Raw genomic sequence first — 25,750 nt, forward strand, 5'->3', positions numbered from 1 at the left:
CTGGAGCTCAAAGTCTAGCTCCTAAACCGAAACCTACACATAACTCTAGCTGTGACCCTAGCCCCAAGCCTATTTCAAAACCCCGAATTCAGTTTATTACCCTAATAAGGAGCCTAAACCTTAGTTTTTAACCCTAGCTCCAATCGTATTTTGGAACCACAACATCATTTGAAGCCCCAATCCTAGCTTTTAACTCTAGCCCAACACCTAACCGAGGGAACATGGTTTTACAGCACTTCCCCTAAAATTTTAGCACTTTCAAAACTTTAAAAACACAGCATTACAATTCAAGCATTTTCAAGGATTTTAAGCACCCTTAGGAAACCCACATTTTAATTTGCAGGGATACTGACCACATTTGTGCATATGCACCGAACTAGATATCTTCTAGCTAGTAGCTGCTGCTACTCTAGCAACTTTTGTTAGCTGCAGAACGGTTAGCTCCAATTGCAGCTGCCATGTTTAGCATTGCTCACTTTAGCGGTTTCTTCGTCCAAGTGTTGCTATGGCCACGAAACATTAGGGGCTGGATAACAAAACTATGGGATGCAAGGAAAACACAAGAGATGCTAACGGTAGCGCAGCACAGAACAAGAGCTGATGTCGGTCCACACTGGGAGTGACAAAAGGGGAACAAAAATCAAATTACAGTAAGACCTCGGTTATCGCGGTTAATGGGGACCAAAACCACCCGCTAAAAGTGAAAATCTGCGAAGTAGTGACGCCCCTTCAAAAAAAATAAAAATCTCATCTAATCTCATTATCTGCACCGCTTCACGACAGGGTTTTTATTTGCGCCGCACCGTGGGTGCCGTTCGGTCGCTCCCGCAAGCGAGCCCCTAACCCGCGGCGCGGGTACTTTCGGGCGCGATACGCACGAGACCGCGACAAGCAGAGCGGGTCGGGCGCTTGGCGCTACACGGCCCTCGATGGTCCGTCTGTCGGCTGCGGGGGAAAGGGGTAGCTGGGGGGACCTGTGGGGTTAGGGGGGTGTTATGCCGAGAAATTCATCCCTGCCGAGAATGGCATCCCCTGTCGCGGGAGCGCGCACACGTCACTCCTGCTACTACAACCACTTCTCGGCAGGGATGCATTTCTCGGCATAACATCGTGCTCGGGTCGTCGGCCGAGGGGGATTCCCCAACTACGGGGGTCCCGCGCACGTCCGCCGCCTTTCACCCGCCGCGCGCGGACGGCCGCCTGTCGTCGCGCCGCGCTACTGGGGTCTTCGGACGATCACGCCCGCCGCCTTTTCTCGCGTCTCACCGTGTGACGCCGAACTCGCTCCGTTGCGCGGCCCGGGAGTGACCCCCGCCGCATTTTGTAGAATACGATTGCGCTTTATTGTTTGAATAAACGCGTTATATTGACTACGATCGCTTAATTGTTTTAATTAGCTCGCATTATTGTTTCAATATGCGTATTATATAGAATACGATCGCTCTTGTTGGAAGCACAGCAGAATGCGCATTCACCCGAGGGGGGGAGGATTTTGCATAGGAGTCGGATTTGGGCACAACACCGGCCGCCTTATCCCGTGTCCGCTGACGTTTCGCCGAAAAAACCCGCAAAAAGTTAAAATCTGCGAAGTAGCGACGCCCCTTCAAAAAAAAAAATTTTTTTACCCATTACAGACCGCGAAGCTCTGAAGCCGCGAACGTCGAACCGCGAAGTAGCGAGGTCCCACTGTAGTCATGTGCAGTAGAGCAGTGGTGGGCAACCTTTTCTGTACAACAGACTGGTTTAATGCATGAATTATTTTTGCTGCCCAGTCCGATAATATAATTAGTATTAATAACATTAATAATAATAATAATAACAAAAAGCTTAAATCTACTGTATATTCACTTGAGCAGTGTTTTTCTGGACCCAAAAAAGGTAAGAAGAAAAAAACGGAGGTTCAAATACACTGCTTATTAGTAGCCAGCGATAATGCCCTGCTCGATCTATTCCACTTTTTTAGTCAATTGGCGCGTTTGAAGGGACCACATTTCATTTTATTGTAGATTTGTTGGTTTATTTCCCTTTTTTGCCCATAATAATGGGTCCCAAGAAAGTTAGAAGGGGAAGAAAAAGTGCACAGCAGTGATAACAAGGATCGAGTCGAAGAAGGAAACAATAGCAAAATACGAAAATGGTATACGAATGTCTGCCATTAAGACGCTGCTAGAAGGTATGGTAAATGGTTTAAAACTGTCATATTTGAGCTTCATACCTGTATATTAATGATCATTAACTACATAGTTAAAAAGCTATTTATGTTTAGGTAAACACTTGAATAATACACATATTTTAGTGTGTGGTTATCTTGAAGAGGTTTTAGGGGGGTCACCTGAATGTGAGCATATACACTACTTTAAGTCATTTTGGTTTTGCTGGTCATTTTGACTTTCGAAAAAAAAAAAAGGTGAATATATTCTACTATCTCTGCTTTAAACTGCATGATTCTTCATTGAATAAATTTGAGAAGTAGATGTTTTTTTGATAGGGTGGCAGCTTGTCATCAGGGTGGAATTGTGGGTCCTGATGTCAGACCAGTTGAGAACCACTGCACTAGACAGCTAGGGATGTATACGACAAAGGAAAACATATTAAATTTTATGTTAGCATCACACTGTTTTTTACTCACAATACCACATTGTACAGCGCTGTTTTGTCTGAACTATATCCCACAATGCTTAATTACAATGCCTTTTCCTTTGTCATTTACGGTCCTAGTGGCCTACTGGTTTGGATTAGCCAGCCTTACAGCTGCGATTTGAGAACAATTCCTGTTGAATCCAATGCTGAACAAATAAAGCCAGTGATATTTTTCTACTGATTAATCATTGCTTAATTACGCCGTACCGCAAAACCTTGGTATGATGCTCAAAAAACGCGGGTATAAACAAATATATACAGGAAAATTTAAAAATAAGGCAATTTTATTTTCTTTCTGTGCGGCCCCGTACCTAACAACTCTCGGCTTGGTACCAGTCCGCATCCCAGGGGTTGCCGACCACTGCAGTAGAGGTTCCTTTTTGGCCAAAAATAAAACATTTGCATCACCACGTTTTGGCGAATCCCCTCTTAGAGGTCCCCTTACTTTAAAAAGACACCCAATTTCCACGGTGCACCGTGCTATAGTAGCTCCTCATCCAAAACTTAGACAAGGACAAAGTCAATTCGCATAGTGATAATATTATAACTTCTACATTTTGACGACCATAGTATATACACGCGACACGCCTCCTGGATTTCCAGGAGTTTCGCTCGCCTTCTCGTGTCTTGTAGTTAATTCTGTTAGCAGCTTTTGCGGGACTTCGCAAAATTTCCAGAGTTGATGACATCACAGCGTTGTACGGAGTTGGGGGACAATCAGGGTTCTTCTGTGGTTTTAAGTAGCTCCATCAATGCGCCAACGGCTCCAAAGTAACCCTGACAGAACCAAAAACAATTTTTACGTTTAACGTACAGCAGAAATGTCAAAAACAATGCTATTCAAACGCTGCTGGATGGTATAGCAAATGGTTTAAAAATGCTATATTTTCGCTTTTATAGATGATTTAATCTGGCCCGTATGGATTAAATATGTCAAAATAAGAAGAACCTCTCTATGTAATTAGAACAAAAGTTATGAGTTTTTAAATCCGGGGTCTTCAACCTTTTTAAGCAGCATCTCTACGTTGTTACTATGCTATTAGGAGATTAATTAATGGATGTAGAAAGAATAGAAAAAGAGAAAGAATAAAAAAAAGAGAAAAAACGTGGGATAATGAGATAAGCTCAATTGCCTTCCTGTATGTCATCTGTACCACTAATCAGTCTAATGGTTAGCGCGTGGGTGCCATTGCAGCCGCAACCTAGGTTTGGTTCCCGTTGCAAACAATGTTTTGCAATTTTAATCAGTGACACCTGTTGACTGATAATTGCATTTTTATATGCCACGAGTGTATAAAGAGCCCAACTGTTATACACCAATAAACAGGGTAGCTCTATTTGTAGTCTCAATTTAACATGGCTTATGGTCTCGTGCGCCCTTATGTATGAAAATAGATGACAAAAGACTATTTTCTTAGTGTGCACCTTATAACCGGTGTGCCTTATAGTGCTGAAAATACAGTGGTTGAATTTTTTTTCTCAAATACATAAGAACAGCGTATGCGTCTAAATATATACAAATGTGACATTATACCTCGTGTTCAAGGAAGAGGGCTCGCAGCTGTCCTTTAGACCAGAAATCCATGGCGTAGGCCAGCAGTTTTGTGGACACTGTGTTGATGCGCAGGAAGTTACCCACAAACACCACCCGCTCGATATTCTGTAAAATAAAAGATGCCCCGGGTGATGTTAGGCGTTTTAAATGTACTGTCTGCGAATAAAAAATCTTATACATTTATGGGGTATCAATAAAAAACACAATAGGGGAGTGCAATGCCACCTCCTCACCACAGGGTAGTGTGGGTGAGCTAGGTAATGAAAACACTTGCGAATTGGAAACGTAGTAAAACAAAACAAGTTTAAATTCTAAAAAAAAAAATTAAAAAGTATGCAACCTTTTGTTACACTTTCACATGTTACAATAAACAATCAACATTTTTTAAAAAGTAATTTATGTTTATTATTTTTGTTGTACTGTAATGTTCACGTTTCTGGATCCCTTCAACACCAGGGTTGTAGGGGCACCACTTTCAGTGTTGTGTTTTGGGCAAGTACAGTCTGGCGGTGCCCATCCCTCTTCGGACCGATTGTTCGGTACCACAGAAAAATAACATTTTATGGGACACAGTGGAATACTTTCCTAGTAAATGTCCCTGTGTAGTGCTACAAAGCACAAAGAAAATTACATACTAAGACTCAAAGTGACCAACCAAACCATATTTTTTCCTCGCCTTTCAAAAGGTTTTTTTTTTTTGGGAGGTACCCTTAGCATCAAGATGGTGGACAATTGTGGCAGCCGCCGTTAAGTGAGGCTCTGTTTATGTAAAATAAATTGAGAATTCTTGATCGACCACTACTTTAAAAAAATAAGAAGACTGTTCATGTTTATTGCTATTTTTTTCAAAATAAAATAATTTTTTTATATGAATATATATGCATTATCTTCACTGCTTATCCTCAGTAGGGTCGCGGGGGTGCTGGAGCCCAACCCAGCCAGCTTCGGGCAGTGGGCAGGGGACACCCTGAACTGGTTGCCAGCCAGTCGCAGGGCACACGGAGACAGACAACTCACTTGCTCATTCACACCTAGAGACAATTTGGACTGGCCAATTAACCTTACATGCATATTTTTGAAATGTGGGAGGAAACCGGAGTGCCCAGAGGAAACACACGCAAGCACGGGGAGAACATGCGAACTCCACACAGGAAGTTTGATCTCATGAACTCAGAACTGTGCCGCAAACGCGCTAACCACTGTGCCGCCGTGTTGCCCATGAATATATGAATATATATATATATATATATATATATACGTAATGTTTATTGTGAAATACATTTGCTGCCGCTCTGCATGCCATGATAGCCCTGTACAATGCTGCTTGATCATCATTGCCACAAGGCAACACTGTAAAGAAGCTCACAGCACACAGAAAATTGCAATTGGCGCAGTCTTTTTCACGTCGATGATTTTTTTTCACACATTCACCTCATTGACAGCACACATGCGCGCGATGGAGCCAATGTTATTGGTGATGGTGACCAGCGTGGCTCGAGCCAGGTCCTCTTTACTGATGGTGTCGCGCTTCTCTTTGCTCATCATGTGGCCGTAACTGAAGAAGAAAAAACATGACATTCCATGCTTTAGCATACATTTTTTTGACACCATAGGCAGGGTTCATACACCTTCTTTAAGGTCAAATTCAAACACTTTTCAAGCACTTTCAAGGCCAATATTTTAATTTTTGAAGTACCTTTAAAGGAAGGAATATAGCGCAGATCCAAAGAACGTTTTTTTTTGTTGGCTTTGATGACTAAAATCAAGTCGCTATTTTGCTGCTAGCACATACTTTGTGCTATTTTGCGTTGTTTCTATCTATGATCTAAGATCTTTTTGTGTCAGTGGTCTGCTACAAACTGACATGAATTCTGCCATTCTGCTTCAACAATGCCAGCACAGCTTCAATAAATTCCAGAAACACTTGTTTACCAACACGGAAAAAGGCTCTATGCGGAAGACAAAAAAAAGAAAGTGTTGTAAGAATAAAAAGCACAAAAAAAAACCACGCCAAATTTTGACTCATTTTAATGATATTGATTCCTCTGAACAAAAGTCCATTCAGTCTTTCAATCTCAAACTGTAGCCTTTTGCTTTTTGTTTTACCTATTTAAATTTGTTTTTGCGTGTTTTGAGAAGATCTGTGTCTTAATTGGTTAAAATAGAATTATAAATAGTTAATTTGTTTGCATTTTCTGATTTATTTATAGCACTGAAGAGTTAATTAATGAATTTATATTTTGATGTTTTTGATTTTCAGGGATTTTGTGTTGTTTTTCGACTTTAAATCTGTTCACTGTATAATTAGCTAAAAAAAAGTCTGTCCCCCCAGTTTTTTTTTCCATCTCTGAATATTTTAAATTAACTCAAAATCACCTCATGTGTTTTGCAGGGATCACCCAATAACCATATGAAATTATTGATTCCTAAATAATTTGGTGCATAATGTTTTATTACTATTGATAGATCATAAAAAAAAAAAAAACCTTGATGAGCCGTTTTTGAGCCAAAAGAGCGAGCTCTTTTCAGTGAGCCGAGCCGAATGAGCCACTTTTCGAAAGCTGGAATTTCCATGACTCGTCTGATAAACCTCTCCTCTTGGATGTGATAAACCTGTTCTCTTGGATGCTTCACATCACAACTCAATAATGAGGACTGGAGCCACCATTGGCTTCATTTTCATGCACTTTTTTCCCATTATTTTATTATGTAAAAGTGTTGTCGGTCAAGTCAGAGTGCCAGGTAAGACGGCAATGGAAATAATTTCAAGCATTTTCAAGCACTTCACTCGAAATTCGAACAATTTTCTGACCTTGAAAACACAACTTCAAGCTTTTTCAAGGATTTTAAGCACACGTACAAACCCCGAATAGACAAGGGTTGGGAACGCAAGCCAGGTGTGGATGTTTTAATGAGTAAATCTGGCTCGGAGATAAAAGTCACTATTTTATTGCCTCGAGGACAGAAGTGCAAAACCATGTTTCTGACACTTGCAGCAGGAGCGCCGTAGAGCTTTTCTTCCTTTAAGGCCGGTAAATTTTTGGGTGTTTTTAGCCAATGAAATGCATCAGAACAGTGAGGCATCTCCCTTTTGCTATTTCTCGGATAATGTTTCAAGTGCATAGGCACAACAGAACTCCCTGTTAGACATGTAGATGGCTTTATGATCCTTTGGTCAAATAACTCGACGCTAAAATTTTAGGTAAATTTTAGGCACAAATAACCAAACTGACTGAGACGGGGAGACACTCAAGCGTTAAAGTGGTATGTTATTTCTGTTTTTATCATGATCATTCCTGTTTTTCATTGATCGGGGACTGTTAGTTTAGATGTGTTTTATTGAAAAGCTGTTAAGTTAGATATTTAATTCTGAGTTAAAGCTTTATAGTAACTTTAAACAAAATGTTTACACCTTGAGGCAAAGCTTTTTTCCACCAATGGTAGATTCACAGAATGTAGGAAATTGTCATCTATTGCAACAATAATGAAACATTCAAAATAATAACTAACGTGCAATAGGGTTAGCTTGAATAAAAGCTAGTAACTTGATTATTTAAATAATTAGAGTGTGTGTAAAAATAAACCCAAAAACAAATACATATAAATGGGGTTTTTAAGGGTTATTGTTCTATCTTTGTTATTCATTATCCGTTATTGGTCAGTTCATAATACGCTGCAAAGCCTAGGAGCCGGGACACTTACTCTTAGCCAAAAGGCCAAGCTAAGGTCCTAGCCCCAAAGCCTTGCTGCGATCATTGCGAATGCACCGTTCCCGGAGGTACTGCAATACCGGGCCGATGCGTGGAGTGGACAGAGCAAGCTCTTATTCCATCTCCGGATTGCAAAAATCAAAGATCATGGCTAATGCACCAGTATACAAAATCAGAACCACAGAATAAAACTTTAAAAATAAGGTTCAAACAATCAAAATAAATACTTGAATAACTTCAAGTTACAAGAATATACTAAACACAAAGTCCTTTACCTGACAACGAGCTTTTATGTGTAACAAAGCAAATTACGTGATGTCATAACAACAAAGTTTGAACAATACATGCTTACTCAAAGTTTTGGAACGGAAAAGTTTTTCTCCAGTGATTTATTATCTGTATCTCTGAAGAGCATGATAACGCTTCACTTTGTCTGGAAATAAGGTTTTGTATAAACATATGGTGTGGCTCTAACTAAAAAACAAACTATTTTCAATCAATGGCTCTTTGAGTCAGAGGTTTACGACCCCTGACTTAAGCGATAGCAATGCGGTGACAAGGTTAAAAACGATTTTCTTGGGTCAAACATTAGCTTTATGGGTCAACCTTTGAGCTGAAGTCAAAACAGATTTATATAACAAGAAAAAGGTCTGCTTTGGGTTTGTTGTATGTGCCGTTTACTGTCATTGGCTTTAAAAGATTCCTAAACCTCAAATTTCATCATTACGCTAGCAACAAGATTTATTTTTCTATTACATTGTACCCAAGTGAAATAAAGTAAATGTATAGAATTAGTTAATAAAATAGCTATTTAAGTATAATTATCATGATTTTAAGGGGACATAATTTATTATTTGACCACTAGATGTTGCTGTTTTGTGTCGCAAAATGAGTGTTTAAAATGCACAAAGTAGAATACAAACTACGGAACTCACGGTGACCAAAAATATATATATATATTTTTTTTATAAAAAAATATTTTGCCCAGACTTTCACAAGAATTTCGGGTACTCGTAGCAACAGGATGTTATGTAAAGTAAATGCAAATTTCTCTAATAACGAGTGTTTTTAGAAATCCACTTTATCATAGTCAGTGTATTTTGGCTTAGTATTCAAATCACTATTGTTTTACCATTAAGTGGCACTGAATAATACATTATGTCCTGATAAGTGGAATTATTGCATTTCCTGCTAGATAATTTTACTCGTTTCAAGTGACTCCTTTCTTTTTAGGGTTTACAAATTATATTTGATACGATAACAAAAATATACAGAAGATTTTCCTAAAATACCTGCTTTTGCTATATCAGATAATTTTTCTTAATGTAATTAGTTTCTCATCTTACTGGGAAAAAAAGAACAAATGTACTAAAATGAAAAAAAAAATGGTACTTAAAAGGACACTACGTAATATTTAAAAACTAAACGTCGCTATAAAAAGAGTGCAAGAAAGCACAAGGAAGGATACAAACTACGAAGATTCGAAGTGACCAAGACGCACCAGTTTTAATTTTTTTTTGCACATCCTTTCACAATGTTTGGGGTTTTATTTGGAGCAAGATATCCTATTTATAACCTATTTTTCGCTAAATGATTGATTTTTTATTTTTTTTGAATTAATTTAAGCGCTAAACAGTTACAGCTACAGTTACAGCTACAGTTAGGCCCAAAAATATTTGGAAAGTGACACAAGTTTTACAAGTTGTTTTCATTATGGGCTTAAAGTGCACAATCTCAGCTGCAATTAGAGTCTTTTCACATCCAAATCAGAATGAAGGTTTAGGAATTAAAGCTCCTAACACACTTTATACCAGGGCTGCACGATTTTGAGAAAAAACCAAATTGCCATTTTTCAGACCAGTATTGCAATTTCGATGCGATTTTTGATTTTAAAAGCGAGGTCTTTTTTTTGTGCTAGTTTTTTTTTTTTGTAAGTACTTAACCCTTGGATGCATGACCCACCAGATCATACACTCTTCCATGAGTGTGGTTGATAGTGGGGTGAAAAAATCCTAATGGCTTTATGTCATGCACATGTTTTATGAGGTATACCTTGAATTTGACAACTATTTTTTTTTTTTAATTTTGAACAACAACAACTCATGCGGTAATTTTTTATCCCACTTATGCATTCAATGGTTATCACTAGTGATGGCTATCCGACTGTTGATAAGCAAAGACATGACTGTATCCTTAGAAAATGTACAAAATACTGAGGTTTAGTTTTTTTAAATGGTTATCAACTTTGACCTGGGACCGGCTGTTTTCCAGCTAAGGGCCCGGTCACACAGCCGTTTGCGTCTGAATCACGGCCAGAAATTTCTGCCTGTGAAGCAGACGCTGTTGGACGCTTTGAGATCGCCATACAGACGAGATACAGCAGTGCTTAACACGCGGTCGGAAATTCACACGCGGTTGGCAGCGCGAAAAAGTTTTGCGCTGCTCAAAACTTTAGGGCTCCGTCGCCAAGTCTTTCACGGGCGTATCGAGGCTGAATCACGGCCAGAAATTTCTGCCCGTGAAGCAGACGATGTTGGACGCTTTGAGATCGCCATATAGACGAGATACAGCAGTGCTTTACACGCGGTCGGAAATTCACGCGTGTTTGGCCGCGCGAAAAAGTTTTGCGCTGCTCAAAACTTTAGACCATGTGTAACCGCGGGCGGCATACGAGGTAATGACGCGGAAATGACGCGGAACGACGTGCTCTGGCCGCGGTTACACATGGGTAGGACGCAAAATTTCAGCGGGTAATCGTGGGTGGAGCATGGTCATATTGAAGGTATTGTTGGATACATTAATCAAAACATGACACAAAAAGAAAAACTAATGCTGAGAGTGAGCATGGCCAAATATGGTCACCTTACGCCCCCTCCCCTAAGGAAATTTGACAGATCTGTTTCTGCCAACCTTTGCTTAAAGGTTTGCACCGTATTTGCACTAATAACCCGGTCTGGCAAAAAATTCCAAATTTTTGGTATCCTGAAAGAAATAAAGTTTCCGTGCAAGTTGCTGGTAGGTCTAGGCACCCGTAACTTATATCTGTGACCACGTAAACCATCAACACGACAGAACTCAAAAAATTGATCAAAAGGCACATCGATCATTCCATGCAGTACTTTGAACACCGTGAGATTCTAATAGCGTCGGCATGTGTGGCGGAATAAGAGCTTACTCTGTCCACTCCACGCATCGGCCCGGTATTGCAGTACATCCGGGAACGATGCATTCGCAATGATCGCAGCAAGGCTTTAGGGCTAAGACCTTAGCTTGGCCTTTTGGCTGAGAGTAAGTGTCCCGGCTCCTAGGCTTTGTAGCGTATTATGAACTGACCGATAACGGATAATGGATAATGAAAAACGAAGATAGAACAATAACCCTTAAAAACCCCCCACAAAAATTAAATCAAATCGAATTCTACGGAGCTCCAAAAAGTCCAAGTTCAGTCTTTGTAGTCTTTCCGGATATGACAAGCTGTGCATCCCAGGCATCCGCTTCGTATACCGTCGTTGAACTCCTTCCAGTAGGTTAATGTCCTTGAGTAAGTAAGGGTTCCACACAACGCTGTTATATTCTAACCTGGGTCTAACATAAACGCAAAACATTCGAACTAAGAATGCTGGGTTCTTGTTGTAAAAGTTTCTGTAAATGTTTGATGTTATGTTATTGGCTTTGTTGGTAATTTTGGCGATATGCGTGGTAAACTTTAAGTTTGAAGTAAGAGTGACACCCAGATCCTTATGTTCAGTAACAACATGCAAATCATGATCATTAATGTTATACAGCGGAACAGAACCATGTAAAAACGACTGTGCTAAGCATTTATGAGATGACAATTGCAGTTGCCACTTTTCGGACCAAAGAAAAACTGATTTAATGTCATTTTGGAGAGAATCAATTGTACCTGTCACCTGGGTTTTCGGTAAGAAAGCCGACAGTTTAGCATCATCGGCAAAAATTGAGATGTCACTACTTTGAATGGCCTCAGGTAGGTCGTTCACAAAAAACAGAAATAATAATGGTCCTAGTACTGAGCCCTGCGGTACCCCACTACAAACTTCCGACCACGCTGAAAGAACATCATCAATTTTTACGCATTGTTTACGATTTGACAAATATGCTGTTATCCATTCAAGCAGTTTTCCACTAATACCATAGCATTTCAGTTTTTGTAAAAGCTTGTTATGAGACACTTTATCAAAAGCCTTGCAAAAGTCTAAGTAAACAACATGACCAGCCCTATTGTGAACAAAAAACATACTGGTAATATTATTCAAATGAGCTATTAAGTTAGTCATGGTAGAATGTCCGGACCTAAACCCATGTTGTTTAAACGTAAAAAGATTGTGCTCCTGTATAAAATTCCATATGGCATCTGAAATAATTCTCTCAAACACTTTACAGATGCAGCTAGTAAAGCTAACTGGTTTATAGTTAGCTGCACTTGTTGTGCTCCCCCTTTAAAAATGGGTATGACAATAGCACTAGGCCAGTCCTCAGGCAGCTGTGAATCCTCAAAAGATCTAGAAAACAGGTAAAATAATGGTTCACATGAAAAGTAAGCTAGCTTTTTAAGCAAGAAATTTGGAATTTTGTCAGGGCCGGCTGAAAATTTGCTGGGAAGTTTTATAAAGTATCTATGAATTAACTCCTTTGAAAGTTCCACAGAATTTAGAACAGCTGAAGTTCTGCTGGGAAAGTCGGAAGAAACCCCATTGTCACGACCAAAAACACTGGCATACTGATCATTTAATATACGGACATTGTCAGCATTATCTGTAGCAACGGTACCGTCAGATGCCTTCAGGTTGGGAATAGATGCCCTAGAAATTAGTTTACGGTTGATGTATGAAAATAATTTACGAGTATTATTAGCCTCTAAAACTTTATTTTCCTCAGCCACCCTTTCCCGCCTGATGGCCCTCCGCATTTCCCTTGAAGCATCTTGATAACTTTCCAAGTATGCCAACTGATCACGTTTATAAAGCTTGTGAATAAACTGCTTTCGCCTATGCAATTCAGCTATATCATGGTTGACGTGAGGTGTAACAGAAACTGAGGGTACGTATACAGATATCAAAGTGTAAACAACAGATTTAAATATTGCCCACATTTCTTCAATATTCCCACAATTATCAAATAAGAGGTACCAGTTGACACTAGACAGAAAGTATCTCATGCCATGTAGATCACAGTCTTGAAAATTTATGTAGTTCTGAGCAGCGGTATCTTTTTTAAGAGCCAGGTTAAGTTGGAAAGTAACAGAATCGTGATCACTGGTAGAGAAACTCGGCCCAACGTCAATGTTTTTAATCAGATATCTGTCAGTGGAAAACACAAGGTCTAATACGTTGGACCCCCTGGTTGGTTTATCGACATGCTGAAAGAAACCGGCATTTGAAACCAAGTTTTTGAACATTGAAGTTAGATTAGTATCAGAATTTTGAAGAAAACTGTGGTGAAGGTCAGGAAAGTTAAAATCACCCATAAGTAGAATTTGCAATTTAGTATCAAAAATAGAATTCAGATGTTCGAACATAGCGACGTTGGCCTGAAAAGAGCTCAGACCAGAGCGATATACAAGCACTATTCTCAGCTTCACCCCAGAAATAAGAATATCACATCTCAATAACTCAATTCTATCGAATTGATAATTAGCGACAGAAAACACAGTTATACCATGAGACCATGAGCAAAACTCCTCCATGTTGGGCATTTTTACGGTCAGTTCTAATGGACTGATATTTCTCTATAGTTGGCCCTGTGTCACCAGCGGAGTACCAAGTTTCTGTAATTGCCAAAATATCAGGGGTGTAGAAATTGATGTACGAGACCAAGTCATCTGCCTTAGAAGTCAAACATTGGGCATTAATGAGATGAATCAAGGGGCTGTTCAATAAAGGCGAAGGCGACCTTAGGCATTTCCCGGCTTGACAATAATTTTCCCGTCCCGTATAATAATGTTTACTTCACCTTCGTCCCGACGGCGCTTAAGTTCGTCCTGTAGTTCCCTGTCGCGTTACCTTTCTTTTGGTGTCATATCTGGACGAACAAATCCAGAAGACAACGTCGGGAAGGTACTTTTCACCCAATTGAATCCACGGAGAAACGCCAGCCTTGATCTTGTATTCCGGAATCGGATCTTCACAATCCTGGGTTTACCATCATTCCTCAGCCTTTCATCACGAAAAACTTCCAGAATGTCCTGTTTCTCTACTCCCGGGACTGCTTCGGCGACTTCCTGAAAGAGCTGGGTATCCTGGACAGCTTCCCCATTTTCTCGATGTGTCTTTGCTCCAACCACCACGAGATTATGCTTCCTAGCCTCCTTTGCTAGCATTTCCTCCATTAGGCTAGTCGACATTCTGGCAACTTCTGGCATCATCTGCGTCATGATCTCTCGGACCAAAGTTGGTACCATGGCCTTCACGGTTTCACGGACAGTGGAGACCAAATCAGCAGAGTTCAGGGCACCGCACAGCCCAGACGACCCGGATAGAGGCACCGGAGTGCTATCCACGTAGGTGAACACCGTTCCAGAGCTACTCAGAGAGGCGTAAGAATCTTTATCATCAGCGGATAAGCCGGGGACGCAGGACTTGCAGATGTAAGTAGCTTGCTTATCCTGTATCGCGAGGCTTAGGTCCTGAACTGACAGTCTAGAGCACTCATAGTGTATATAGTGTTTGCAGTGACTGCACTGGATCATTGCTCCATGGTCCACGGCACCGCAAAAACATGGTTTAGAAACTGCCTTTCTAGGCGCCATATCAAATAAATAAAAAACTCAGTTCAATTATTGAGTAAAACAAAACAAAAACTTCGACTCGACTTCAAAATACGGCATTTCGGACCCGCCGCATTTTCGCGCGCTTGCGTGCCACTTCATAGCATGTTCTGCGCCTGTATCGCGGTGTTATTACGTGAAATTAGCGTGTTACGCGTGTGACGGTCAAACGCCTTTCTCCGCGTATATACAGCGCGATTTGCCGAGCACACGTCAGTTGTGCTCGAGACGTCAAGGGGTGGACATGGATCCCCGTCACCGTAGTGACCTCGTCTTAATCCATTTTTATTTCTTGACATTTCTTTTCATTTCATAACAAGATAATAAAATAAAAATGAAAAACTATTACAATAATAACATATTGGCTTCTTCGGTGCCATAGCTTGAAATCTTGATCTTCACGGGACTGTGTCTTGAGCGGTTATGATTTCTACAGCCCGGTGTTATGCCGAGAAATGCATCCCTGCCGAGATCGCTACTACAACCACTTTTACCTCGTTTTATCTCACTTTTAGGGAATGTAATGGCGAACATAAAACCAAATCCACTTCGTCTTGCATTTGTTGGGAATGTAATACAACACCATTCAGTCTTTGTTTTTGTTGTGAACGTAATCGAACAGTAATGCACACCGTATATTAATCACTTTTGAGAACTGTTATGCACTCTACCGTAAAGCTTATTATGCAGAAATAAGCTTTATGGTAGAGTGCATAACAGTTTCAATACAAGCGATTTGAATAGAAAAAGGCAAAATAAACATGTTACCTGCTCAAAAGTGATTTGTATACGGCGTGCATTACCGTTCGATTACATTCACAACAAATACAAAGACGGAATGGTTTAAGTTGTATTACATTCCCAACAAATGCAAGACGAAGTGGTTTTGGTTATATGTTCGCCATTAAATTCCCTAAAAGTGAGATAAAACGAGGTAAAAGTGGTTGTAGTAGCGAGGGGATGCAAATCTCGGCAAGGATGCATTTCTCGGCATAACGCCGGCTCGGCAGCTTTTATACCCGTGGTCCACACGAGAAAATGACGCAGAAATGACGCGATGAGGAAGCGGAACAGTCGCCGGCGTCTGTTTTGCGGGCATACCACCGATGAACAGCGGGTTGGCCAATTTTGCGCATTTTCCACCGCGGGAAACCACGGGCAAAAAAAACCCGCAAAATTTTACCCGCGATACAGACGCAAACGGCTGTCTGACCGGGCCCTAAGATGCCTGTGCTAAACTCATTATGCATGTGATCAGAAAAAAATGATGTGAGACCAAAGACATACTATTTCTGTGTGTTCTAAATTAGATTAATCAATGTTAATAGCACTTGCAGTGATTATGTTAGTCTAAGACAAAACTTCAGCGTCTTACCTTTCAAAAGAGACCAAAACTGTCAAGATTCTCCAAACAGTTCAACAACAGATTTCAATTTACTTTTGGCACGTCTTGGATTGAGGTTTTATGAGAATTTTACAAGATTTCTTAGCGGTTACATTTAAGTAAACAGCACCCTCTTCTGTGACGTGCAATTACAAAATCGCACTACGTCACATCGCAATGTCGATTAGATTTCAGTTAGATTTCAGCCCTACTGTGTACTCACCTTTCAAGGGACTAAAAGTAATTGGAAAATTGACTCAGAGGCCTGTAACTGACTCTTGTTAACCTGTCAGTGAAAAGATCTGGAGTTAATTGTAGGTGTGTGGTTTTGCATTTGGAAGCTGTGGTTATGACAACACGTTAAGTGTTTTTTGGAGAGGACGTCGTTGGGCGTCGCCCCAAAACATAAACAGGCCGATATATGACAGAGAGGAAAACGTAGTTTATTTCATCCATACATCAGCGTTCAAAGTCCGTCGAAGAGAGACGGTGGCATTTATACTGTGCTCAACAACATCGGTCAGCGATGAAGTGGTGTTTTTCTCGAACCGACAGTATTCTTTCTCAGGATCGACAGCGCTTTTTCCCACCACGACTTGGCTCAGTCAACACCGTGGTATTTCCTGTGTAAACACCGTTTCACAACGTCCAGCTGTCTTCATCAAGCCGACCCGCATTTAATCCACAACATGCTTAAAGGTGCTCTCAATGTAGGTGAAGGTGAAGATCCTGAGACTGGAAAATGAAGACATCCATTCAGATTCAGATTCAGATCTACTTTATTGTCATTCTAGTACACGTGTATACAGAACGAAATGTCGATGCATCTGACCCCCACAGTTTCCTTGAATGTACAGATATAAATAAAGTTGTATTGTAATTGGCTACGTATAGTATTTTACCATAGTGCCGATAGTGCAAGAAGAGTAGCTAACCTGATGTGCAAAATGGGCAGTCAGGTTAACAAGTCAGGTACACAGTAACATTAACACTGTAACAATAACGCTGTAATTACCATAGTGCAGAGAGCAATGTGCAATGAGTGGCAAGCTATAAAAAACTGCCAGTAGTGCAAAAAGTCAGATTAGCAGCCGTTTAGATTTAAGTTAACTATATGTTAGATTGACCATTTAACAGTCTAATGGCCAGGGGGACTAGACTATTGCGGAGCCTGGTGGTCCTGCACCGCGCACTGCAGAACCTCTTCCCAGAGGCTAGCAGAGTGAACAGTCCATGATGGGGGTGAGAGGGGTCCCCGGTAATGTTCTTAGCATGGGATAGGCAGCGCTTCTGGCCAATGTCCTGAATGGAGGGAAGTGTAGTCCCGATTATTTTCTCTGCTGTCCTCGTTACACTCCTCACACTACCCCAGTCGGTAGCGCTGCAGCCTCCACACCACACAGAGATACAGCTGGTCAGGATACTCTCTATGGTGCCCCTGTAGAATGTGATGAGGGAGGGTGGGGGCAGGTGGGCTCTCCTCATCCTCCGCAGGAAGTACAGGCGCTGCTGTGCCCTCTTAACCAGTGATGCAGTGTTCACGGACCAGGTGAGTTTGTTTGTAATGTGCACCCCTAGGAACTTGATACTGCTGACAACCTCCACAGGTCTGCAGATCACCGTCAAAAGTTCAATGTCTCGTGAGCAGTGATTCGAGATTATCTTCGCATTTCTACACCAGTTGTTGTTTGTATAAATGCATAGACCGCCTCCCTTTCTTTTGCCGGTGAGCTCGCCGCTTCTATCGGCGCGGAAAGCAGTTAGCCCCACAATGCTAACAGCGTCATTCGGGGTAGATGAGTTTAGCCATGTCTCCGTCAGAATTAAAGCACAACAGTTCGTCAACTCGCGGTTCGATGAGAATTCCAATTGTAAATGGTCCAGTTTGTTGTCCAGGGAGCGGACGTTGGATAGGAAAATGGATGGTAGAGGCGTTTTGAAGGGTTTAGCCTTCATCCGAGCCGTTAGCCCGGCCCGACAACCTCGTTTCCTTCCCCGGTCACAGCGCTTCCGCTTGCCACTTTTACTCGCTGCTTTGTAGGCCGCTGTGTTCTGTTGACGTAGCACTCCGAGGCTAAGTAAACACTCCAGAGTGATCGTCGAAATTTGCGCTGGATTTCTGGATGTTCGCATATCCAGCAAAAAACTGCGATCGTATATTAATCTACAGTTAGAGTTGTCTTTGTTCGCCCTCATAAACTGAGTCGAAGATTGGGGTTTTTGACTAGAATGTGAGAAACTGTCGGGAGCAGATCCAGCCGCAGCCATAGGGGGCGCCGCCATTTTGGATCAACAGGGATGGGAGATTTTTTTGAGAAGCCAAATTAACAGTTTGGTACATTCCAAGAAAAAAAGGAATGCACTGTTGAGGTTGGCAATTCAAGAAGAACTTGAAATTTACAGAAAACGACAGCGACAAATGACTGCCAAATACTCTCCATGGTAAAGAAAAATCAATTTACTACATCTACTGAGTGAAGAACACTCTTCAAGAAGTGGGTGTATCCGTCTCTTAAGACTAGAATCAGGGTTCTTACACCTTCCTTCTTGGACAAATCACTTTTTAATTAATTTCAAAGCCAATTTTCCAAATTTTCCAGTACCATTCATAGAAGAAATCCAGCATCGATCAATATAACTGGAGCCTAAACCTTATTTTCAAACTCTAACTCAAGTCTTAACAATTTTTCAGAACCAAAAATAGCTTTAAAACCCCAATTTGCAGCCAAAAAGCCTAGCTCCTAATACTAATCCTACACCTAATTATAGCTGTAACCCCAACCCTAGTCTTAGCCCCGTTTCAAACCGTAACCCTAGCTCTAAACCTATTTTGGAACCCTACATTCATGGTGTGTTGGCATGGTCATGTGTGGCCTCCAAGGACACTGAGTCACTTGTGTTCACAGATGACATTAGAACAGATAAAAGTAGCCGGATGAATTCTGAAGTATAAAGATATATACTTTCTGCTCAGATTCAGCCAAATGCTGCAGAGTTCATTTGATGGCGCTTCACAGTGCAGATGAACACTGACCCAAACATCCAGCAAAAACAACTCAGGAGTTTATTAGGGCAAATAGATTGGATATTCTGCAATGGTCAAGTCAATGTTTGGATCTCAATCAAGCATGCATTTCACTTGCTCAAAACGAAGCTTAAGGTGGAAAGGCCAAAGAAAAAGCAACAACTCAAGGATTCTGCTCTAAAGGCCTAGCGTTTGGTGTTGTCCATGTGTTCCAGACTTCAGTCAGTGATTGCCTCAAAAGGATTTGCAAAAAAATATTGACAACACACCTTTTTCTGTCCAATTAATTTTGAGCCCTTAAAATAGGATGTGTTTTGAAAAAAATACAATAAAAAGAGGATTCCTTCATTTTCATCAGATGTTTTTATTCAATCACTAAATTCAATTTTGGCCGAGATATTTTATTTCTGGCTCTTTTTGGGAGATTGATACAGAGGAGGGGATTCCCAGCCCCCTCGGCCGAGGCTTGAACCACAACCTCCCAGTCTCGGGGCGGGCGCCATACCCCCAAGGCCACCGAGCTGGTTCACTCCTCCTTGATCTGCTACCTTATCGTGGTGGAGGAGTTTGTGTGTCCCAATGATCCTAGGAGCTATGTTGTCGGGGGCTTTAAGCCCCTGGTAGGGTCACCCATGGCAAACAGGTCCTAGGTGAGTGGCCAGACAAAACGCAGATCAGAAGACCCCTAATGATGAGACAAAACTTTGGTCCTCGATTTCCCTCGTCCGGACGCGGGTTACCGAGGCCCCCTTCTGGAGCCAGGCCTGGAGGTGGGGTCCGCTGGCGAGCGCCTGGTGGCCGGACCCTTACCCACGGGGGCCGGCCGGGCACAGCCTGAAGGGACGACGTGGGACCCTCTTCCCATGGGCTCACCACCTGTAGGAGGGGCCAAAGGGGTCGGGTGCGCAGAGAGCTGGGTAGCAGCCAAGGGAGGGGTCCTTGGCGCGACGATCCCCGGCTACAGAAACTGGCTTTTGGGACATGGAACGTTACCTCTCTGGCAGGGAAGGAGCCCGAGTTGGTGCGTGAGGTTGAGAAATTCCGACTAGATATAGTCGGACTCACCTCTACGTACGGCTTGGGCTCTGGTACCAGTCCTCTCGAGAGGGGTTGGACTCTCTTCCACTCTGGAGTTGCCCATGGTGAGAGGCGCAGAGCCGGTGTGGGCATATTAATTGCTCCACGGCTCGGCGCCTGTACGTTGGGGTTCACCCCGGTAGACGAGAGGGTAGCCTCCCTCCGCCTTCGGGTGGGGGGACGGGTCCTGACTGTTGTTTGTGCTTATGCACCAAATAGCAGTTCGGAGTACCCACCCTTCTTAGGGTCCTTAGAGGGTGTGCTTGAGAGCGCGCCCCCTGGGGACTCCCTCGTACTGCTGGGAGACTTCAACGCTCACGTGGGCAATGACAGTGAGACCTGGAGGGGCGTGATTGGGAAGAACGGCCCCCCTGACCTGAACCCGAGTGGTGTTTCGTTATTGGACTTCTGTGCTCGTCATGGTCTGTCCATAATGAACACCATGTTCAGACATAAGGGTGTCCATATGTGCACTTGGCACCAGGACACCCTAGGCCGTAGTTCGATGATCGACTTTGTCATCGTTTCGTCGGACCTGCGGCCGCATGTTCTGGACACTCGGGTGAAGAGAGGGGCGGAGCTGTCAACTGATCACTACCTGGTGGTGAGTTGGCTTCGATGGTGGGGGAAGATGCCGGCCCGACCCGGCAGACCCAAGCGTGTTGTGAGGGTCTGTTGGGAACGGCTGGCAGAATCTCCTGTCAGAAGAAGTTTCAATTCGCACCTCCGGCAGAACTTCGCCCATGTCCCGAGGGAGGCGGGGGACATTGAGTCCGAGTGGACCATGTTCCGCGCCTCCATTGTCGAGGCGGCTGATCAGAGCTGTGGCCGTAAGGTAGTCGGTGCCTGCCGCGGTGGCAACCCTCAGACCCGTTGGTGGTCACCGGCGGTGAGGGATGCCGTCAAGCTGAAGAAGGAGTCTTATCGGGCCTTCCTGGCCTGTGGGACTCTGGAAGCAGCTGGCAGGTATCGGCTGGCCAAGCGGATCGCGGCTTTGGCGGTTGCCGAGGCAAAAACTCGGGCATGGGAGGAGTTTGGCGAGGCCATGGAAGCCGACTTCCGAACGGCTTCGAGGAAATTCTGGTCCACCATCCGACGTCTTAGGGGGGGGGAAGCGGTGTGCCATCGACACTGTGTATAGTGCCGATGGGGCGCTGCTGACCTCGACCCGGGACGTTGTGAATCGGTGGGCGGAGTACTTCGAAGACCTCCTCAATCCCACCGGCACGTCTTCCTCTGGGGAGGCAGAGCCTGAGGACTCTGGGTTGGGCTCTCGTATCACTGGGGTTGAAGTCACCGAGGTTGTCAAAAAACTCCTCGGTGGCAGGGCCCCGGGGGTCGATGAGATCCGCCCGGACTTCATTAAGGCTCTGGATGTTGTGGGCGTGTCATGGTTGACGCGCCTCTGCAACATCGCGTGGACATCGGGGACAGTGCCTCTGGACTGGCAGACTGGGGTGGTGGTTCCCGTCTTTAAGAAGGGGGACCGGAGAGTGTGTTCCAACTACAGGGGAATCACACTTCTCAGCCTCCCTGGTAAGGTCTATTCAGGGGTACTGGAGAGGAGGGTCCGCCAGGAAGTCGAATCTCGGATTCAGGAGGAACAGTGTGGTTTTCGTCCTGGCCGTGGAACACTGGACCAGCTCTATACACTCTTCAGGGTCTTTGAGGGTGCATGGGAGTTTGCCTGTCCGGTCTACATGTGTTTTGTGGACTTGGAGAAGGCATTCGACCGTGTTCCTCGGGAGGCCCTGTGGGGGGTGCTTCGGGAGTATGGGGTACCGCACAGTCTTATCCGGGCTGTGCGGTCCCTGTATGCCCGGTGCCAGAGTCTGGTCCGCATTGCCAGCAGTAAGTCGGATTCGTTCCCGGTGAGGGTTGGGCTCCGCCAGGGCTGCCCTTTGTCACCGATTCTGTTCATAACTTTTATGGACAGAATTTCTAGGTGGAGCCTTGGCGGGGATGGAGTCCGGTTTGGGGGCCTCAGCATTGCGTCACTGCTTTTTGCAGATGACGTGGTGCTGTTGGCTTCCTCAAGCCGTGACCTTCAGCTCTCGCTGGAGCGATTCGCAGCCGAGTGTGAAGCGGCTGGGATGGGGATCAGCACCTCCAAGTCCGAGGCCATGGTTCTCAGTCGGAAAAGGGTGGTATGCTCCCTCCGGGTCGGGAGGAGGTCTTGCCCCAAGTGGAGGAGTTCAAGTATCTTGGGGTCTTGTTCACGAGTGAGGGTAGGATGGAACGGGGGATCGACAGACGGGTCGGTGCAGCGTCTGCCGTCATTCGGAGCCTGTACCGGTCTGTCGTGGTGAAGAGGGAGCTGAGCCGAAAGGCAAAGCTCTCGATCTACCGGTCGATCTACGTTCCTACCCTCACCTATGGTCATGAACATTGGGTCATGACCGAAAGAACTCGATCCCTGATACAAGTGGCCGAAATGAGTTTCCTCCGCAGGGTGGCTGGGTTCTCCCTTAGAGATAAGGTGAGAAGCTCAGTCATCCGGGAGGGACTCGGTGTAGAGCCACTGCTCCTCCGCGTTGAGAGGAGCCAGTTGAGGTGGCTCGGGCATCTAATAAGGATGCCTCCTGGACGCCTCCCTCGGGAGGTGTTCCGGGCATGTCCCACCGGTAGGAGGCCCCGGGGGCGGCCCAGGACACGTTGGAGAGACTATGTCTTTCGGCTGGCTTGGGAACGCCTGGGGGTCCCGTCGGATGAGCTGGAGGAGGTGGCTGGGGATAGGGACGTCTGGGCTTCCCTTTTAACGCTGCTGCCCCCGCGACCCGACCTCGGATAAGCGGAAGACAATGGATGGATGGATGGATGGATTTTATTTCGGTTCCATTGCGGTTGCATGTAGAGCCCAACTTGTGAAAATTGTGTGTCCGTCCAATAGGGCTGCACAATGAATCAAAAACTAATCCGAAAAGTAATCGCATAAGACTGTGTTTTTCCCCTCAAGACTTATAGACTTTATAGACAGCAACCCTAACAGAGCTCCCTAGAAGAGGGCTCTGTTTGTCAAGTCAGGTCATTTTTATTTGTATATCCCTTAATTACAATTAGTCTCTAAGGGCTTCACAAGTTATTACATATAAGAAGTTTAGGTTATTCGTATGCTATCGAGTAGAGTTTTAAGCTTAGATTTAAACATTTCCACTGAGGTTGCAGATTGGATCTCAGGGGGAAGAGCATTCCACAACACCGGTGCCCAGATGGAGAACGCTCTCGAACCAGCGGAACACTTCTTGGCTCTTGGGATCACCAGGAGACCGGCGCTTACATTCATGCTCACAGGCTGAAGTTGTTACTACAGAAACGAAACGAAACGATCTGCATTTCTATAGCGCTTTTCAAGTCAATGACTTCCCAAAGCGCTTTACAATGTGCTTCACATTTCCCAATAGCGGCCGTGCAGCCATGTAAGGCGCTAACCTGCTTATTGGGGGTCTTAGGGGTTCAGTGTCTTACCCAAGGACACTTCGGCATGTAACACAGACAAGCCGGGATTCGAACTGGGATCCCTTGATCCCAAGACGAGCGCTCTACCTCCTGAGCTACTGCCGCCCAATGAGTAAAATTGAGAAATATTCCCGTACCATGCCTACCTTTCAAAAACAATTATTGCATTTATATGTTACAGATTAAGATGTAGATTATAGTGAAAGAGAACAACGTAAAGCTGAACCGAGACAAGTGCAAGATTAGATCAAGTGAAATAAAATACATTGGACACAAGCTCAGTGCCAGAGGTCTGTGGCCAGATGAGGAAAAAGTCAGAGCAGTAAAACAGCTACCATCACCACAAAACAAGCAGGAATTAATGTGGTTCAATGGCATGATCCAATATATTGGAAAGTTGATTCCAAACTTGGCAGAAATGAGTGCTCCTTTAAGAAAGCTGCTTGAAGGAGACACAATTTGGCATTGGGAGGATCCACAAAAGAAAAGTTATGAAAAACTTAAGGAGCTGGTCACCAGTGCACGAACTCTGAAATTCTATGATGTGACAAACCGGTAACTCTATCAGTAGATGCTCAGAAAGCATGGGAGCAGTTCTACAGCAGAAGAGGCAGCCGGTAGCATATGGATCAAGAGCACTCAGTGACTGTCAGTGCCGGTATGCACAAACTGAAAAAGAGTTACTTGCTATTGTGTATGGATGTGAAAAGTTCCAACAGTACATTTATGGAAAAGTCGAAGTTGAGAGTGACCATAAGCCCCTGGAGAGAATCTTCAAAAACCTATTACATCAAGCTCCGATGAGGCTTCAGAGGATGCTGTTTAGGCAGCAAAGCTATAGTCTTAAAGTTCATTACCATCCAGGAAAGGACATCGCAGACAAGCTAAGCCGTGTGTTTCTCAACGAGGATAAAGAAGGCCTGCTAGAGAAAGAGTTGGGTGTGAACTTAATCACACTACCAGGATCAGAGGAGAAGCTGCGTAAGTTTAGATTAGCAACTGCGCAGGACCCTGAAATGCAGTTACTGAAGGACATCACGCTAAAGCGGAAAAGCACATTGTTCCAACTCAAATTGGGGCAGGAGATGTTGAGGAAAATAAATTAGTCTCATTTAGGCATTGTGAAGTGCAAAGAGCGAGCCAGAGACATTCTGTATTGGCCAAACATGACTTCACAATGCAGAATCTGGTGTCCATTTGTGCTACATGCCAGGACAACAAGAAAAGTAACCAGAGAGAACTATTGATTTCACACCCACTTCCAGAAAGACCATGGCAAAAAGTGGGCACTGACCTCTTTCATTATAGAGGATCTGAATACCTGTTGTGTGTGGATTATTTCTCTAAGTTCCCACATATAATGAAACTGAAAAACACCATCACTAGCAATGTGATAGTAGTACTGAAGTCTATCTTTTCTAGAGAAGGCATTTGTGACATTTTGATTTCTGATAACGGACCGCAGTATGCCAGTGCCGAGTTCAGAGACTTTGCTAACCAGTGGGAGATCAGACATCTCACTTCCAGTCCCAGACATGCCCAATCCAATGGACAAGCAGAGAGGACAATACAAACAGTAAAACATTTTTGAAAGAAGGCACAGGACGGTTTTGGTGACCCCTACATTTCACTTTTGGAATATCGCAATACACCACTGGCGAGGATAGGAACAATACCAGCCCAGCTGCTAATGGGAAGGCAGCTAAAAGGAAAACTACCAACATTAACAACACTGCTTACACCAAACGGATCGAAGAAAATCAACAAAAACTATACAGTGGAACCTCTGTTTTCGAACGCCTCTCAGTTTGAACAAATCGGTTCCCGACCCAAAATTTCGAGAAATTCTTGCTTCGCTTTTCGTTCAAAAAATCGGAGTTCGAACACCGGTACGCTAGGGTGCAATGCTGAGCGGCGTACGGGTGTAGATCATGTAGATTGCCCCCACCCCTCGTGAAGAACTGTTATCACGTGCGCGCACACTTCTTTTCGCTTTCGCTTTTAATATCGGTGAGAGTGTTTTAGCCCCTAATTATGCCTCCAAAGAAGGTTGGTGCAAGCAGCAAAGTTGCTACAGGTGAAAAAAGAAGAGTAGTGCGTACAACTATTGCATTTA

The 25,750-nt window shown here is 43.7% G+C and overlaps 1 protein-coding gene and 1 pseudogene across 3 annotated transcripts in view; both read right to left on the reverse strand.

Annotated features, from left to right (window-relative positions):
- Positions 1-1,279: 1,279 nt before the first annotated feature.
- The window catches only part of LOC148353470 (pantothenate kinase 1-like), a 99,931-nt gene continuing 75,460 nt past the window's right edge, over positions 1,280-25,750 (reverse strand). For 2 of the 3 annotated variants that reach the window (XM_088350822.1, XM_088350824.1), the window contains exons 6-8: positions 5,627-5,750; positions 4,175-4,300; positions 1,280-3,417 (exon numbers count right to left, since the gene is read on the reverse strand). In XM_088350822.1, the coding sequence (XP_088206948.1) occupies positions 3,358-3,417; positions 4,175-4,300; positions 5,627-5,750 (310 nt within the window). In that variant the 3' untranslated portion in view covers positions 1,280-3,357. Of the gene's footprint in view, positions 3,418-4,174; positions 4,301-5,626; positions 5,751-16,343; positions 16,812-25,750 lie in introns of those variants that run through there. The other variant, XM_088350825.1, reaches the window with a different exon arrangement.
- Positions 7,959-8,048, reverse strand: LOC148353471 (U2 spliceosomal RNA; annotated as a pseudogene).

The sequence above is a fragment of the Urocampus carinirostris genome, chromosome 13, assembly GCF_059441175.1.
Source record: "Urocampus carinirostris isolate Australia breed hairy pipefish chromosome 13, RoL_Ucar_1.0, whole genome shotgun sequence".
Classification (NCBI taxonomy): domain Eukaryota; kingdom Metazoa; phylum Chordata; class Actinopteri; order Syngnathiformes; family Syngnathidae; genus Urocampus; species Urocampus carinirostris.